This window comes from Apostichopus japonicus, chromosome 19 (genome assembly GCF_037975245.1).
Source record: "Apostichopus japonicus isolate 1M-3 chromosome 19, ASM3797524v1, whole genome shotgun sequence".
Taxonomy (NCBI): domain Eukaryota; kingdom Metazoa; phylum Echinodermata; class Holothuroidea; order Aspidochirotida; family Stichopodidae; genus Apostichopus; species Apostichopus japonicus.
The window spans coordinates 5,334,275-5,353,227 of NC_092579.1; the positions used below are offsets into that span (position 1 = coordinate 5,334,275).

At 36.5% G+C, this 18,953-nt stretch overlaps 3 protein-coding genes across 3 annotated transcripts in view; all 3 read left to right on the forward strand.

The window, feature by feature from the left end:
- LOC139959744 (uncharacterized) overlaps nucleotides 1-18,953 on the forward strand; it is a 178,470-nt gene that overhangs the window by 145,540 nt on the left and 13,977 nt on the right. The window lies entirely within an intron of this gene.
- Nucleotides 1,150-4,178, forward strand: LOC139959678 (uncharacterized). The gene is made up of 4 exons (XM_071957471.1): nucleotides 1,150-1,562; nucleotides 2,216-2,709; nucleotides 3,087-3,224; nucleotides 4,035-4,178. The coding sequence occupies exons 1-4, from the start codon at nucleotides 1,493-1,495 to the stop codon at nucleotides 4,176-4,178; spliced, it is 846 nt and encodes a 281-aa protein (XP_071813572.1). The 5' UTR covers nucleotides 1,150-1,492.
- LOC139960607 (uncharacterized) lies at nucleotides 4,062-18,913 on the forward strand. The gene is made up of 3 exons (XM_071959087.1): nucleotides 4,062-4,119; nucleotides 17,374-17,697; nucleotides 18,405-18,913. The coding sequence occupies exons 2-3, from the start codon at nucleotides 17,391-17,393 to the stop codon at nucleotides 18,896-18,898; spliced, it is 801 nt and encodes a 266-aa protein (XP_071815188.1). The 5' UTR covers nucleotides 4,062-4,119; nucleotides 17,374-17,390; the 3' UTR covers nucleotides 18,899-18,913.

Consider the following 18,953-nt stretch of genomic DNA (forward strand, 5'->3'; position numbering starts at 1 on the left):
ATTAAGGAAAATGTTAGAGGTAAGAAGTTGGGTAGGGTGAGGGTTATTTGTGTTTTAATGATATTGACCACCAACATTGCCCAGAATAGAAGACACTTTAAGTAGTTTTACGTCCATGATGACATTCCCACACAACATGGGTCATAATTTAGTGTTTATTGTTTAATTTGGAGAATAAAATGTTAAACCCATTTAACTATAATTTTAAGTTAATGGCATCATGAATCAATCTACAATAATCTGCATGATAGAGCTTCATGAATAGAAGTACGTATAGTCTTAAAAAGCAATCAAACAAATTGTCCGCTTTTAATACTTTTAATTGGAAGCTGGTCACTTCGCCCAACAACCATTTCGCCCAACTGCCATTTTGCCCAACCTTACCATTTCGCCCAACCTTGTTGGTCATTTCGCCCAACCTTGCTGGTCATTTCGACCAACATTGATTAAACATTATACTTCAATATTGGTCAATTAAATAAGGAAACGTTCGGGAATTGTTAACGTTACGGGATGCGAACCGAATATTAAGGACACTTGAAGTCCTTTAGTTTGTATAACATTAGTAAGGAATTGTTCTGGAATTGTTAACGTTACGGGATGGAACACCGATTCCCCTTTGTTTGTATAATAAAATAACTTCCATTGTTTGCGTAACCGCCTAAAGTAGTGTAATAATAATATAACCCAAAATAAATCAAATTGAACTAGTGAAATAGAAAAATTGATATTATTCCACACCAATTCCCATTTGTTTGTATCATAAAATAACTTCCATTGTATGCGTAACCGCCTAAAGTAGTGTAATCCTCCCATTATACCCGAAATAACTCAGACTCCGATCGATATCGAACGGACATCACTTTATATACCTACCGCGAAGTAATATAACCCAAAATTTATCAAATTGAACTAGTGAAATAGAAAAAGTGATATTATTCAGACTGAATATGAGTAAAAAATGATCGGGCGAAATGACCAACAAGGTTGGGCGAATTGACCATGTTGGTTGGGCGAAATGACCATGCTGGTTGGGCGAAATGACCAGTGCTAGTTGGGCGAAATGGTTGTTGGGCGAAGTGACCAGAAAGCCTTTTCATTTATCTGAAATAAATATGTAATACTGTAGTTAAAGGAACTCAGGTAAATCACAAACACATTATTCACACCTTCATATTAAAATAAATACCTCCCTTTGAATGTGTTGCTGTTTCAATGCCTCAATCTATTTTATAGTCTGCTACCACCAGTATATTTATTTGATTTTCTTTTTGTTGTCTTTTTGTTATAGAGTGACATATTTTCTTTTGATAACCTCCTGAGGCACTCAGAGTCATTGATTGAAAAAGATGATTGTCAGAAGCTACTTGACTACCTTAAAGTTGCATCTAAGGAATCAAAGGACATTATTGAGAGTGACACACCCTTTTCATCTCTTGTCCACCATCTCAGAGAGGCAGGGAAGGTTTCTTTTGATGACATCAACCATTTAATGACAGCATGCTCTGAAAAAGGACAGAGTAAATTGTTGGCAGTATTGACTGTCTTCCAACAAGCTCAAGGTATGTTTATATCAGAGTGCTTAACAAGTGAAATATGTTATGAATCGCAAAACATGCAAATGTGTTGCCCTCAAATATATAAATGCGATTTGAGGTAATATACCATTGTATTAACTTAAGTTAATTAACCCATGGTTGATAGAAGAAGGATGCTCCATTAATATCAACGTTTGATACAAATAATCTGATAAATAATTTGGCAAGAAAACTTGTTCATTCAATGTCAAGGTCTTACATTGAAGTCAAATATTACATAAGTAGCTGTAACTTATGGGATATACTCAAAATCTTCCATTTGAGGTATTGAGGTACAAGATTGGTAAAATTTGGAATTACCTTTCCTTTTTAAATTTTGTAATTTAATATCCTTGATATATTAACTTCATTGAAGGGGCTTGACTTTGTTCAATTGCTCAGAAACAGGGCCGAAATCAATTCCTTGTGAATGATTTGCATGGTCACTTCAAATAACTTGCTAACGTTGGACGAAAATGGGAACTCAGTAAGTTATGGCAAGTTTGTCACAATATTTTCCTGGAAGTTTTTACTGCATAAATTATTAAGATATATTAAACTGTGTCTATTTACATAAATAAATCTCTTGTGTGGAAGACAATCTTTAACCATGTTTGCATCTTATATGTTTGTTTCAGATTCAAAGTTTACCAAGAAAGTACTAAAGGATCAACTACAGGCATTAGAAGACAAAAGGCAGGAACTCTCTCACAAACTAAGTGAATCAGAAGATGAAAAACAACAGCTCACTGGAAGACTAAAGGCATCAGAGGAGGAAAGACAACAATTCACTGATAAACTAGCAATATCAGAAGGTGAAAAGCATCAAATTACTGAAAGACTTAAAAGTGCAGAGGAGAAAAGACAACAACTCAGTGATAAACTAACAGAATTAGAAGATGAGAGACAACAATTTATAGGAAGACTAAAGACAACAGAGGAGGAAAGACAGCAATTCAAAGATACATTGAAGACAACAGAGGAGGAAAGACAACAACTCAGTGATCAACTAACAGCATTAGAAGATGAGAGACAACACTTTTTAGGTAGACTAAAGACAACAGAGGAAGAAAGACAACACTTCAGAGATGGGTTGGATACAACTGATAACAAGCTGAAGACATTGAAAAATGTAATTAATTAATCTAATTGATATAATTTATCGTCGGTCATTCAATGTGATAGGCCTGCATTCCTTTTCCTAGAACAGTAGTTCCACCATTCCTGGAAGTTCCTTTTGAAGGTTTAAGTCACAATTGTTAGCACTAAATTAAACTTGTGATTTTGCTCTTAGCAAGGTAGTAATTTGCAATAGTCACACCCTCAAGTAAAAGTCAAAGGTTATCAATTCAGCCGGCTTAAAAATAAGTGTGAAGAAATTCGTCAACTTGAATAATTTTCCCTTCAGACACATGCTACTTCATTGTTGGTATAAACTTTAATTTGTGGCAAGTTAACAGAGGGAGGTGTATCCTTCTTGTCTCATTCACTGTGTTGTTTTCATGACAGGAGTACGAAGAGGCTAAATCAAGTCTGAGAGCTACAAAAGATGAACTTGTGAAGTCTCAACTGGAATATGCCAAAGAATCCATGGCTTTACAAGAGGTCCTGAAGCAGACTAGGGGAGCCTTGAATCAGCAACAATTGGTAAGTATGATTAAGTATATAGTAAGTGAATTATGAAATATAGAACAGTGTGTATCTGTAGCCAGTACACCATTAGTAGCAAAAGAAGTGTGTCTATGTAAAGTTAGCAAAATATTGTGACGAGACCATTACTGTGTTGAATTTATGATGAAACGTTCCACTCTTAAAGGCATTGAAGACTGGCCCCAAACCGCGTGCGGCCATCTGAAAAAGTTAACTTTTCTGTTGCTTGCAAGTGACGTTTTGTTCGTGTCGCTACAAAATGCAGACAGTAGTGAAACCTGATACCTTGTTATCTTTAGCTGGACCTGATATTTCCATCGCTGTATCGTTTATACACTGTGCTGTGGGTATAGACCGCAGCTGTATGTACTGACTGTACACTAGTGTCTAATTACCGACGGTAGCAAGCTGGTGAGTATTTTCTGGGATCGATGGTGGTGTTTAACACTTCTATTACACCTCATTCGAAACATAGGTCAGATTACCGGCATTAGACGTTTCTTTTTGCGCGAGTCTTCACACCCTTTAAAGGTGTTACAAGTTAACAACATAATCTTGAGCTTTACAGAAATAGTTCAATGCGTTAAAAACAAATGTTCAAAGTCATGCTACATTTGATTACAAGTAGTGTGAAGTGAGTAATGAGTTCATTTAGTCATTCACCTATGCTAAAATCAGTTGCTTTTATCAGCTAAAGACTTAATTGGCCAGTGTAACTTGACCGGTGACAGACATGAAACTGAGGTTCTTTCTTTAATTTGTCAGTACACCAAGTAAGATATCTTTCCTACTTTGTTTATTTTGCAGGCTTACTCAGCTTCTGTTACGGAGGAAGAGTCCCTAGTTGGAGAACGTGAAACTCTAGACATATCACAGGAATCAACTTTGGCAGGTAGGATCACAATGAAAAGATCTTTGCTGCTGCTTGTTGTAAATTTCCAGACAGTTTAATGTTTCCTTATGTAAAGTCTGTTTATCCTTAAATAGTCCTACCTGCAGCTTGTCTGTGGCGGAGGCAAAAGGTCATTTGGGGTCAGAGGGCATAATATGAATATATCCAAAGTGCTATACATCTCCAGAACCATAAAATGAGAGCAGCTAATGTATGCACGGTATGATAGCCTTGTGTATTGTATAGTTTGTACACATTTTCATGTAGGTCGGAAAACATTTAAGGTCACCAGGTGTGAAAACATGAACGCTATGTTTATATGATATTTCGAGATAGAAAACTACAGTGGCTGATATATATGGCTATGGCTTCTCTATAATGAGCACAAATCCTATTGTTTTGGGTGGAGGGTACAGGTCATTTGGGTTCAGCAGAGGTTACATTCTGGAAATTATAAACATGACATCATAAGGTAGGCAGTTTGATCAGATGTCACTGTGACATATGACTTTCCCTGTAATGAGATCAAAAGCCCAGTAATTATTTGTGAAGGTCAAAGGTCATTTGAGCTCAGCAACTGGGAAAGTGTAGAAATCTTAAAAGCACTATAGCTGGATACTTTTTTTGCCAAGAGAGACTTCTACCTCAAGTCAATGGTTGTTTGAGGCTAGTAGAAATAAATTTCTGAAAACCTTTCTTTACTGACCATGAGTCATGGTCAGTTATGCGTCCTAGACGTCTAATTATGATCACGTGACGTAAATGTTTCGTCAGCATTATCTACTGCTACAAGGCATGTTTGGTTACATTGTTTAACGCAATAATTGATACATAAGTGGAATCGGGAACGACAGTTTCTGAGTATGGTTCATGCAGTTTTTCGTAAGAAATTATCATTTTAATGTTCTATTTGTAAATCTCATGAATATGCGTAGACAGAGAAATAGAAGTTCATTTTTATGTGGGTAGGATTGGTACCTATTGCATGTGATATAATATATTGTGTTTAGAACATATTTATGTAACATTTTACATGTCAATAAATTTAAATTAACTTATGTTTAATGTTTACATTATGCTTACTTCATTACAAAACTTTATTTTCTGTATATTATCTGGCATTCGAGCTTGTCGTACGCCATGATTGTTTCGAGTATCATGAATCATTGATATATTTGCATACAGACTACTACTAAATTCTGGATACAGTTTTACTTGATATACATTTTAATATAATGGTCCGTTTGTTGTTGTTTAATATTCACTTAACTTATTTCTTATACAATTTTCATTTACTGATCAAAATTGGGGGAAAATTATAAACAAATACATAAGCAATTTTGTTGAATTTGTATTGTTTCTGGCATTGTTAACTATAAGACCCGTACTGGCATTGTTGACGTGACAAACGCATCCTTGTAGCATATCGAGCTGCAAACTTCATGCTTGCGTATAACTTGTTACTTGGAAGCATATCGGTTAAGTTGTCTTGTTACGTGGATATTCAGAGAAGAAGGTTGACGTAAGTACCAGATTATTTTCATTTTAGCCCAGGCTGTATTCTTGGTGAAGTTTTAGGCCATTTACTGTAAGTGACAGTAGCCGACTGATCACACGTTTTTAATATTATACCAGGTCCATAATGTGTGTAATAGGGGTTAGAGTACAGCGCAGCAACATTGAACGGTAGCAATTATTCACACAGTGCATGTAGCGTGGACTGCACATTCTACACTAGTGGCTTGTGGGCGGAGCTTACCGTCTGCAAACTTCGACCAATGTTTTGCAAATTCCGATACATGCAGTGTGTACTATCGTCTGCTATGAAGCTGTGCATGTGGGATGAACAAGCGAATGCCATTGATATAACAAATAACGCACAGTGAAAGTGCAGAACACGGTATTTCGCTGTGGCACCGTTGAATGTTGCATTGCGTTCACATTTGGATAATCTGGTTAGAATTCATCGTTCTATTTAGTTTGTATCGATATTGTTGATTCGTTGGAATATATTTCACTCCTCAGCATGTCGTTTTGATTCTTAGCATATCAAGGTTTTAATATTGACAAAACTGTACACAGTGAGGAAGTAACTTCCTCTCCTAGTAATAGTAAGTACAGTAGGCATACTTGTAATAGTAGCCTCGTACTATATTACTGTATTATTTTAGTCTGTACTGTTAATGAGGAGATTGTGTCCATTTGTTCTTACCCTAATAGGTGGTACGTTACCGGTGATCAGAATCATATCGATTTAAGTAGCTGCTTGGGATATTTTTACCAAAGATGACCCCATCATTGCTCAAACATTTAATTAAGGGGGATTGAAATGCTAATTTTGGTTGATCACTCGAACACTAATACCCCATTACCAATGACTGTCAGATTTCAGATAACCTCATATCAAAAGAAGTCAAAATAATTAATTTCTGACATTTTTCTTTTCCATATTGTACATAAAGGAATAAAAGGATGAGAATCCAAAACGGGTGATCGCCAAATCACAACCTCATATATGAGAAACATTCCTATACCGAAGACATTGAAGTTGCCCTATGGAGGAATGCTGCTGACTCTACAGCGAAGCTTGGAAATTGGGTAGAAATAAGCCACGTTGATGTTAATGAAAGTTATGCTTTCTACCAAGAACCATCTGTGGCGACCACCAAAAACACTCAAGTAACAGTGAGTCAAAATACTGTAACCTTCAAATTACAATACATACATGTAGAACACTTATTCTAGTAAGTTTGTGACATCAGTGTTCATACTTGTTAGGTCACACAAGTTAAGTCAGGGCTCCATTTGTTGATCATCCGTTCGCCTCAAATATTACAGATAGGGTATGGACACAAAACAGAAACTGTGTTATGTTTTTCTGACAACTCTTTTTTTTTTGAAAATTAAACAGAAGGAATTATTGAACAAAGTGGAAACATATAGAATGTCCTCTTCAACAACAAATGTCTCAAATTGAGGCTTGATAATATGCTAGTGTGAGCTGTTATGGTGCATGCCAACTACCACTCTCTCTGCATGTGTCTCTCTGTTTGTATGTCTACCTGTCTGTCCATACACACTGTCTATTTATAATAATAATAATAATAATCAGCAGTTATTTTTACGACGCTTAAGCGACCACAAATGTGGGAAAAGCCCGCAAGGGGTTATGGATTACAACTTCCACGTCAGGTGGCTTCCAATTCAACATTTTAACTCAAATTTGGAATCTTTTCAATTCAAAATAGAAAGTCATTTCAGATGGGAAAACCGTAGATTGCTCTTGGATGAAAAACCAACCTTACTATGACCCGGCCGGGAATCGAACCCCGAACCTCCCGATTGCTAAGCCTATTGCTTCAAATGCCACCGCCTTTATCCACTTTGCCACAGCACCGGTTAGATGTCTGTGTTCAAGAACTTTAGCTCAAAAGATCATTTAGGTGTCATAAAAGGCCATTGTTTGAATATAGTCCCAATAATCTCACCATATTAAAGGATTTAACTCTAGCATAAGGCACTGCATAAATAATGATGTAAACACTAAAGATCAAAACAAAATCAAGGCTCCTTATAGCAATTCATTCCTGTGCACCTCTCTGCCTCAAAATTGCACAAACATGAAATGATAGTGAACTACATATCCATGCTTTCCTAACATCATTTATTCATAAACTATTCTTTTCTCTTTACAGGTAAAACCAACACCTGCATTAGACACCACCTAAACATCACTGGGTGCACTGTGGAAGACAAAACTTTCCTACTACTCTGCTCAACTGATCATTACACATCGGAATATAAATCCACAGAAGAGACATTGAAGAAACTACTAATGCTGCTGTATTCATCCCTGATCAAGGAAAATATCGCAGGGTTGGATCAAGAAATGCACATATCAGCTACATCCACAATTCAAGACAAACAGATAATGTCCTTTAAACAAAACCTTGACAAAGTTCTCGATACAGATTCTGACTGATGACTGTTTTATTCTCAAAACTATAACCCCAACCACAGCAAAAACACTTTACCATCATACAAACATACATTAGTCCTTACCTTCAAATCTAAAACTCTTGCCAACATAAACAGCACTACAAACATAGAACATTACTAACATCCTCTCTCCATCTCTTAACATACTTAAAAGACCACTTACTGTGCACAGTACTAGCACCATTCTTCCTTTACATCTACTCATTCTTTTGCAATCACACCATTCCTGCCTTTATCGCTTCACATTTCTGGCCACCCTGTACAGTCTTAACACCATTCTTACCTTAGCATCTCACTTTTGGTAACTTTGTACAGTAGAGACACCATTCCAACTTCACATCTACACTTCTGGCCATCAATAACAAACTACTACGATAACGTGTACAGTACTAACACCATTCTTGCCTTACAGCTAAACTTCTGCCCATCAATAAACCAACTTCTGTGTACAATACTAACCGCACTCCTATTTTAAGATCTTTCTTCACCTATTGCTATCAATAACAATTAATAATCATTGTACAGTTCTAATACCACTACCACATTGATCACTAGGCCTCTTACATCAGTAAGCTATAGTACCTTTGTATAGTACTATAGTACAAGCAATCTGTCTTACCTTCACATATACACCTCTTGCTATCAACTAGAACCTCTTAGCTTTGTATAGTTCTAGTGTGCAGTCTTTCTACCATTTGCAGTACAGTACAACTCTATCTTTGCTGTTGACACTGCTAACTTCGAACTAAGTTTCTGTTAGTTACCTGTTCACCAGTAACAATAAAAACCAAAACTACTAGCTCGTTACAATATATAATAAAATATACGTACTTGCTCATGTTACATACTACCAACTAGAGGAGTAATATATGCAATAAACACTCACATGTCTTCCATGACAACCTTCCATGACAACTTATCAGCAAGAGACCTGTTAGAGTAGTTTGGCTCTAAGGAAATTTTCCTCAACCGTTACAATTGTCTAAGGTATGAAAAGCTCTTTCATATAAATGTCAACGTGCCAAAAAAAAAATTACTTCAAGATTAAAGTTCCAAGCATCAACACACTACACAATGGCACACATGTTAGGAACAAGTATGTTATCTTTCACTACCACCCTCATATTCTATTAATCTTATAAATATTCTAGCAGTTTTCAACAAAGTTTGTGACAAAATATTATCTCATATTGTTTGTGTTGCACTTGCTTCATATTCAGCTCCATTAACAAATAAGTCTGACACTGGGTTTGCCACTCCTCTATTTGAATGCAAGAAAACTAGTTTTCAATTGGTAGAGGTCAAAGAGCATTTTAGTTCTGTCACAACACTTGCCTCACTGTTAAACCAGAAAACCTGGATATGTCACACATGTTTGTTATCTCACATTATGTTCAAGAACTTTCTGTTCGCATTTTATGGATTGTGTAAAATAAAGGCTGTACTTATTCATTGAACTTGCGAGGTAATAAGTTTCATAAAAGTTTCAACATAATAGCGTCGTTCATTGATAGTGTATATTTGTTCTGTGAAAAAGACTGGTTGTAGTGTTCAATGATACTGTTATATTATCAACTACTGCACCATTGGTGCTCTTGTCATAGTAATGATTATACACATTTTATCCACTTCTTCTTAGTTTCAACCATTTGTATTCAGCTTTCCAAAATGTTCCAAAAAACTTTAACGAACTTCAAGAAAGAAATAAACATGTTAACCAAGTATCCTTTGAATTTTGTATTATTTGTGTATACATGTTAATAATTATTACAGTATGTGGACAATCCGGTTAAATAGTTTAAAGGATGGAAGAAAGGAATACAATGGCTACTAAGCAATTACCTGGATCTATAGACCAAGACTTATGGGCAGAGTGGTTATGAATTTTCGTAACCGCATTTCTAGTTTTAGTTAGGGATGTGGTCAGTAATAAGCTTTTGGTTTCAGCATGACATTTTGTTAAAGGACATGGTGTACAGAAAAGCACATACCCCTCTGATAGTCATGTGATCACTATTAATACAAACAAACTAACATACTCTCTGTTAGTCATGTGATCACTATCTAATACAAACAAACTAACATACCCCTCTGGTAGTCATGTAATAACTATCTAATACAAGCAAACTAACACATCTAGGTATCGGTTCTATATCTCAAACAAACTTATAGCAATTTAACTAAGGTCATTTGGGAATCGATCATAGACACATTTAACCAGGAGACTAGACAAGCTTGAGTATGTCAATTAGGAGAGTGTGAAAAATAAACATAATAACCATGGAGGGTCATGTGATATGCTCCACGGTAGCACTTAACTTCGATCCTACGCCTTGTCTTGATGTATCCCTTCTACAGCATTTTAGCTAAGTGATGCACGTATCAATGTTAACTGCATATTTTCAATTGAAAATTTGCTAGTTCCTTTAAAAAGATTGGACTGCATATGAAATACATTCAAAATATCAGGACTGTTAGTATAGTGTATATTGGCATAAGTAGCAGATGATAGGATTTGATGATCCTTGGCAACACAAACGTAATTGCCTTAATACATGGCCTCACGAATGCAGATCAAACATTTTCTGACACAGAGAAGAAATAAATGTCAACATCGTCTTCTTTCAAACTAAACAATTAATATGAATCGTACCGTAAATGTCTGTTATAGCACTTGGTATTTTGTTGGATAAGAAACTCATTTCAAACTGACGAACTGTGCTGGAGTAAATAACATAAAGCATATCAAACCTCCAATGTCTTTCTTGTGAGATATGTAGAAAATAAAAACCTTAACTAATTTGCCTTATAATGTATCTACTTTCATGTCATCAAGTGAGGTAGATCACACCCTCCTAAAATCTGAAGGGTATAATTATGAGTTTGAATCATATTTCAATATCATGTAAAGGCCGTTGCTACGTTTTAAAACAGTGACAGTCAAAGTTGCTATGGTAACACTGTTGTGTAGATGAGCAGTTACAGCAACAGTACTGTGACCAGAGGGAAACCCCTCCCAGTGTATACTTGCCTTAAATACATTACATACGTAGCACAAGAGTATTTGCACGCTGATAACCCTGTTATACTGGAGATGGAGAGCAGTATAAATCTAAATAGAGTCAGTGCTTACGTGGTTTGATGACAGAGAATCATGTGACATAAAAGCACAACGATAAAAGAAAGACAGAGGAACATTGTTTATCATCTGTAGTGTATTTTGCATGCTCACTCTAACAACAAAGAGCTGACTTTGCAGTTTTGGTTTCGATGACAATCGTAACCTTTGCATTCATGATGGCGTATGTGCGCGTGTGTGTGTTTGTGACGCCCAGCTTATAAACACGATATCTCAAGAAGGGAAGATCAGACCAATTTAATATTTGATGTGTAGAAGTACCACATTAAGTGAAAGAAGACTATTGTTTTTGGTAGAGTTCAAAGGTCATTTAGGGTCACCAGGGTTCAAATTGTGAAAACCTTGTAAATAGATATCTCAAGAAGGGAAGGTTGGATCAACTTCATACTTAGTGTGTAGAAGTACCACATCAATTACAAAAATCTAGTGTTTTTGGTGGAGTTCAAAGGTCATTTAGGGTCACCAGGGGTAAAATTGTGAAAACCTTGTAAACACGATATCTCTAAAAGGGAAGGTCGAACTAACTTTATACTTGGTATGTAGAAGTAACTCATTGAGTAAAAGAAGCCTATTGTTTTTGTTTGAAGTCAAAGGTTATTTGGGGTAACCTGGGCCTGTTTCACAAAGCACTAAGTCGCATTTTAGTGGTCTTAAGACGCATCTTAGTGAATAGGACTTAGTGCCGGTTTCGCAAAGATCACTAAGTCGCGTACAAGACTTAGTCCACTCTTCACTAAGTAGCATATCGGGACTTAGTCTACGTCTCATATGGACGAGACTTAGGGACTGATCGTAGTGTATTTCTAGTCATGTGATCGCATTGGTGCCAATTTTAACCTGCTAAGTCTGCACAAATTACACTAAACACGAACGATATCAACTACAATGGCCGCTCAGATTGCTCAGGAAATTCACAGCAGGCTGTAAACTGTGTTAAAGTAATTTTAGTTCCATAAAACATGATTACAATCAAATTTAACCAAGTTTCATCTCACAAAAAGCTGTGTGTATTTGCCTTTATCAAAAATCACCTGTCAATATGATAAATATTGGGAAATTTAAAGAAACTAATGTAACACATACTCATACCCGTCAACTCTCCCGGTTTTACCGGGAGACTCCCGGTTTTTACCCTAATCTCCCGGCCTCCCTGTTTATTATTCTATTCTCCCGGTTTTTTAATGTTTCATGACTTGCGACATATCTGAAAATAGCCAACAATTAGTCCTATGCTTAGTAATGCCCACAGTAACGCTGAACAGGAAAGGCTATTCAGTGTAGTTCGCAAGAACAAGACAAACAGTCAGTCAAGTCTCAAGCTTGATGGGAATCTATCTAGCATATAAGCCATGAAGTCACAGTACCCAGAGTCCACTGTTCCCTGTTTCGAATGGAAGCCTACTAAAGAAACCCTGGAGAAAGCGAAGCGAGCTGCTTGTAAACTACAACAAGAAACACTGATTGGATGATTCGCTCACTGTATTGCATAAGTAGAGTATACTTATTAAGGAGTATTTTTAATTTTATATCATTATAGTTGAAAATTACCAACCTCCCTATTTCTCACTTGTTCTCCCTATTTTTCGGCCCTGAAAAGGTTAATCTCCCTATTTTGGGGTCAAACTGGTTGACAGGTCTGCATACTTTAAGAACCTACATGTGTTGTGATGTAACCACAATATACAGTTGATCAAGGGAAGAGGGTTTGAACTTATGCAATGAGTGGACTACCTTTGTTAGGATAAAGTACAAGTACACCAAAATGAATACAAACACAATAGTTTTCTGGTAACCCTCGGGGTAAATACTATATATTAACCATAAAGTAAAAGTAAAGATCAAAAGTATGAATACGCAAAAATTAAATAATCACTAACAGTCCACTAAACCTGCCACCTTATATATATATATATATATATATATATATATATATATATATATATATATATATATATATATATTATTCCTATATATATATATATATATATTATTCCTATATATATATATATATTACATGACAGTACTATTACAGATCACATTTAATCACGTGATAATAATAACTTAAAAAAATACAAAGAGTTGTGGAAGGAAGTGTTCTAAGAAACCTTTATGGCTTATAAGAGTAAAGCACTCCCTACTTAACTTTGAAAATATACAAAAATGTATGTCTCCACCTTCAAAACAACCTGACCCTTGCACACCTTTCCCCACCCATAACTCCCAGCTATAGGCCCACCCTCCACTCAAAACCTCCCATCCCTATGCTCATCCAACACCTGTTGAAACTTTGGCCTGAAAAAATTGTGTTATTATGTTTATATTCAAACAACTTGTTTGATTTTTTTTAAATGCTTAAGTCAAAATGAAACAAAACTGTTAGCAAACTGCTTATCCACTAAAGAGCCTGTGTAAGAGAATGTGTAAAATTAAGTTGGCCTGATGTTTCGATTCTAGCAGGATCAACTTCAGAGGCTGAATGACAAGTAACAGTAACAGAAGGGACAAATACACGCACAGAAAACAGACAGGTTAATGAGCAGGGGAAACACAAAAGAGATGTAAGAGGATTAGTAGACAAGGGATGGAGAGAAGAAAGAAACCAACAAGGGGATGAGGAGAGGTAGGAGCAGATAAACTATAGAGGGACAAAGAGAGGATTAAGGAAAGAGGGTAGGAATAAACTAAAGAATGACAAAGAAAGAAGGTGTGGAGAAAAAAAAGGTGGAAGAGAGCTACTACAAGAAGGTCGACAGGAGGGGGGGGGGGGGCAGGAGTGTGGAAACAGAAGAAAGGAAGAAAGGTTAGTCATGTCCTTCCTGAATGTTGAGCCCATGGGGTTGTATGGTTCAATGGCATTGCATCCACAGTCTCTCTCTGGTGATTCGTGCTGTTTGCTGCTGCTTTCTTCCATTTCTGTTGAGTATGATAAAGGTTAAACAAATTAAATTCAAATTTATATTTCATCCAATAGCACCAGCACCCAAAAAAATTAAGTTAAAATCAACACTGCTATATACAACATGATAACAGAAGGCCTCTCCATAATAAAATATAAATTTCAAGATATCACTCAAGATCAGTCATCTGACAACTTTTGAATTCTAAAGTGATATTTTATGGCTTCATAACATTTTAAATGATATTTTAATGGCAACAATAAGGATTTACTCAGGCTATTGTAAAACCAAGCCTTGTGTAGTGGAACATCTTAGCTGTAGCTGCAAAACAAAACAAAAAAACATACAGACAATTTGAACACAAAATGATTGCTGTGGAATTGACAAACCTTTCCTTCATCTTCTCTTCTTCGCTGGCCCCCTTCCCTCATGTGCCACTGAGTAGTGCCTTGTGAGTGGAGACAAACTCCACCAAAGTCAATGTTTCCACCTCTGAGAAATCAGGGCACCGTTTTTGCTTTTCCTGAAGAGGAATAATTTTTTGTGTGAAAATTAGGGCAACAAGATACAATGAGTACTCTTCTGATTTGACCACTAACTATAATACTGACATACGACATCTTAGTCCTAGTACTACAACTAGCACAGTGAGTAGCGGTGTAATGTTAGTATTATTGTTAATGTCAGGTTAGGTCTATTCAACTAGGTTAGGCCTAATTTCTTATGGGACTGGCATACCCGTTCACCAACCTACACTGTACTAGCATTATAGCATTCCTGTAAATAGGCTTGGCATATGTGAACATTCATGGCCGAAAAGGTAAGTAGGTCTAGACTACTAGGCCTACATCGCAGGCACAGTAGCCACTTGGGCACTAACGCCATAGCTTACCTAAGCCTAGGCCCATAGACTAGCTTTTGGTTTTGTAAAGTTGTAACATGTAGGCTATATAGCAGTATACCTAAGCCTACGTTGGCTGAAACATAGCCTAGCCCTTGAAGAGGACTGTAGTGTGAGTTCCTCCCGATCAGCCTTAGCGGCTTCCTGACTATGATATGGAAAACATAAGCATAGTACTTCGTAGGCCTAGGTATTATATTGATAGTTGCTAACACTGTACAGTTGTGGTTACTAGGCTATTTGGTCCCATTACGTCTGCACTGTAGCTTATTAATAACAACAAAGGAGACAACTTTATGTCTCGATAACTGCATGAGAAATCTCTCCGTCTATTTGACGTCAACATATTAATATTACATATGTTTTGGTCAAATATTGTGATTATAAAAGGCATTTTACTTGGTATTTACCTTTCCAATTCTCGCAATTGTAAGTTCGTTCGTGCGATGAACTGTTAAAACTGTTCCCGGTCAAAAGGTCACAGCCTCGTTCATGTCAGCAAAAATAAAATGTACGCATCTTAAGACGCGTCTTAGTGAAGAACAGTTTTGTGAAACCGAGATCCAAACGGTGCTTAACTACAGTAAGACACATCTTAGTGTAAGTCGAGACCGCAGAGCACTAAGTCCTGTGTGCGTAAGTCGAGTTTAGTGAAACAGGCCCCAGGGTTCAAATTGTGAAAACCTTGTTAACACGATATCTCAAGAAGGAAAGCTTGGGAGGACCTCATATTTAGTGTGTAGAAGTACCACATTGAGTGAAAGAAGCCTATTGTTTTTGTTTGAAGTCAAAGGTCATTTGGGGTCACCAGGGGTCAATTTGTGAAAACCTTGTAATCACGATATCTCAATACTGGAAGCTTGGGCCGACAATCTCATTCAGTGTGTAGAAGTACCACATTGAGTTAAAGAAGCCTAGAATGTTTTTGGTGGCGGTCAATAAGTTATTTGGGGTTATCAGAGGTCAAATTGTGAAACCCTTGTAAACATACGTCAGATAATCAGATTCATGAAGAAAACTGCTCATGTTAAATTATTGAAACCACAATGAATTTTTGCATTCTGGTTAATACTAAAACCTGATGAGATCCATTTGATATTTTGAAATCTGCACCTTTGCTGACCCTAAATGACCTATGACATCCACACATCTTGTACTCACTATTAGAAAGATGCAAAATATGAGCTCTATGTGCTGTAACCTATCTCGGGATGTCATGATGCATGTTTAGAAGGCTTTACAGAGTGTGAAGTTTGATGATCCCAAAATAATAGGTTTCTTGTACTCATTATAGGGAAGCCACATGACAAAGCCACATGACAAAGCCACATGACAGCATTTTTGAGATTTTCACATTTTACCCTCTGCGAACCCCAAATGACCTTAGACCTCCACCCAAAACAATACGGTTCTTGTACTCTTTGTAGGAAAGTAACATGCAAATATTACAGCCAATTCAGTTTCCTATCTGGAGATAGCATGGTTACAAGGATTTCAAGTTTTGACCCTGAGTAATCTTAAATGAACTCTGACCTACATCAGATTGTGTAAAACCTTTCATTACATACGGCTATCCTACCTTGGATGTGTGAGATCCTCTGATGTTCTGGTCCTGGAGAAACAGTGTTTTGTGATACCCACGACTTTCCCCTCTGCTGACCTTTAGTACTTCACCCAAAACAATAGGGTTCTTGCACTAATTATGGGGATGCCACATGCCAAATATAAGAATTGCTGAGGTTCAAGTTACCCATCTTGAGATATCATGTTTACAAGTTAGGGCGTCATATACACATATACATACACACACCCAGCTGTGTTTAACATTCAGACCAAGGTCCTCTTTGTTTGTTCCATTGTTCTAATCCACGTTCGCTAACTTTAATAATACCACATAACAATAAAATTTGTGCAAAGACGTAGTGATTCTTTTGAAATCATATCCGAGGACCTGGAACTGGTTTGTTCAAGTGTGAGATCCTCTGTCCTTAATCAGAATACAAAATAACAGCACATACACCTAAGCACACACACGCGCACGCATACACACCCACACACACACAAACTTGACTGTATAGGTTAATAGGAATTAAATTTATTCAGATTTCACAGAAATCATATCATTTTCCGTTATTGAACAGATTTAAAGAAATGTATTTTGTTGTTATATATAAATACATAGAAAACAATCTAATCATCAAGTGAAGAATAGGAAAATGTGATGTCATCCATTATTTATCAATCCGTTTTATCAGTTGGTTTGTTGTGCTGAGTGAGATCCTGAACTATATTTTTGGTTACTTTTATTTATATTTCAGCTGATTACAACAGATTAATGGTCAACGTTGCCCAAGATCTTACTCTAGACAGCACTCTGAAATTAGCAACTCTGTTCCGTCTACCACCAGCAGAAACTGATATGCTACGCCGGGTTTCTCTGATAGAGACACCAGGAATCACTCTGATTAACTTCATGAAGACAAGAAACATCATCAATATGTATGATGTCACTAACCTACAGAAGGGTTTGGTTAATATTCAGCTAAACCGAACAAATGAAGATCACTTAGCTCCATATCAGTCTAAAGTTGACCCCTTTCAGTTTGAAGAAAACCAATCACCACAACTGCTTGACTGGCCTGGTAAGACTGAATAAAATATGTAATCAGAATAGATGAAATCAAAGTAATACAGTACAGTACAAACTCTAGAAATGTGTGTGAGTCAGGGGTTAATATTCGGTTTTCAGGCAATTTGTTTTATTTTCACTGTGTTTGTGTGGTGAAAGTAATTACAAGTGGATCTTTTGACCAATTATTTGTTGCCATTTGGTTAATTTCTTCATAGTTAAAGATTGAAAATAGAAAAATGCTAAACAAATTAGGTGCCAAGGATTAGCCAATAATTCAAGGATTCATTTAAGCCGTCTGATCACTCTCAGACATGATGCTAGATTCTTTTGATACACCTGTTGTCAAATTCTCTAACAACATAAAGCTTGCATTACATATCTATTACATTTGATATTATGATTCCTTCAATAATACCTCTTTTATAAATTAATTGCCAGGCATTTCTATTGATGAACTTTAAATTAGCAGGGAATAATTTAATTTATCCAGTATCACATCGAAAAATGCTATGTAAAATGGACAAATTGCTATGCAAGTGCAAAGATGCATGGCAGTTTTAATACACAGGGACCATTATAGGAGACAAAACTTTGTGCAGAATTTGAACACTAAATTATTCTCTGATTAGGGATGAATGTGGGTCAGTATGGCAGATTTGGTTTTTAAACGTAAAGCTTCATTTAATGGTGTTTGTGTTTCCATTGTTCTATTTTCAGTTGAAAATGTCAAATTTGACCCTGATGATGAATCAACTGCATCACAAGGTTCCGATGAAAGAGAGGAAGATCATGACCATAGTAAGGAAAGTTTGATGGAGAGAGAAGACCTACCAAAACAAAGAAAAGATTCACAAATACTTGAAATGAGGCACCATCATTCATACATTGAACACAGGATAAAGTATGAAGGTGGAACTATTAGCATCATGGGGGTACATCTGACTATTCCTGAAGACGCTTTATCCTTTGATCATGTTATTGCCATTAAAGTGATCTATGATCCTGACATACACCTCCCTGGCAGTGCTCGTAGGGGCAGAATGACACCTCTGATAAAACTAGAGCCAGAAGGGCTGACCCTCAACAAGCCAGCCCAGCTGAATATTCCTCACTCGGCTATTATCCCTGAGCCAGATCGACATGATGTTATTATCTTCACTGGTCTGAAAGATGAAGAAAGCTTACAAGAAGGTAATGATGGTTGCCAATAAACACTTTAAAATGCAATTGACTAATGTACCAGGAGAAGTACAATGAGTTATATGC

Excerpts from the sequence above, each read along its gene's own strand:
- LOC139959678 (XM_071957471.1), top strand. The coding sequence starts at position 1,493 with ATGACAGCATGCTCTGAAAAAGGACAGAGTAAATTGTTGGCAGTATTG. Across the intron at positions 2,710-3,086 it reads AGCTGAAGACATTGAAAAAT|GAGTACGAAGAGGCTAAATC; the intron begins GTAATTAATTAA and ends TTTTCATGACAG. Across the intron at positions 3,225-4,034 it reads CCTTGAATCAGCAACAATTG|GCTTACTCAGCTTCTGTTAC; the intron begins GTAAGTATGATT and ends TTTATTTTGCAG.
- LOC139960607 (XM_071959087.1), top strand. The coding sequence starts at position 17,391 with ATGGTCAACGTTGCCCAAGATCTTACTCTAGACAGCACTCTGAAATTA. Across the intron at positions 17,698-18,404 it reads ACAACTGCTTGACTGGCCTG|TTGAAAATGTCAAATTTGAC; the intron begins GTAAGACTGAAT and ends TTCTATTTTCAG.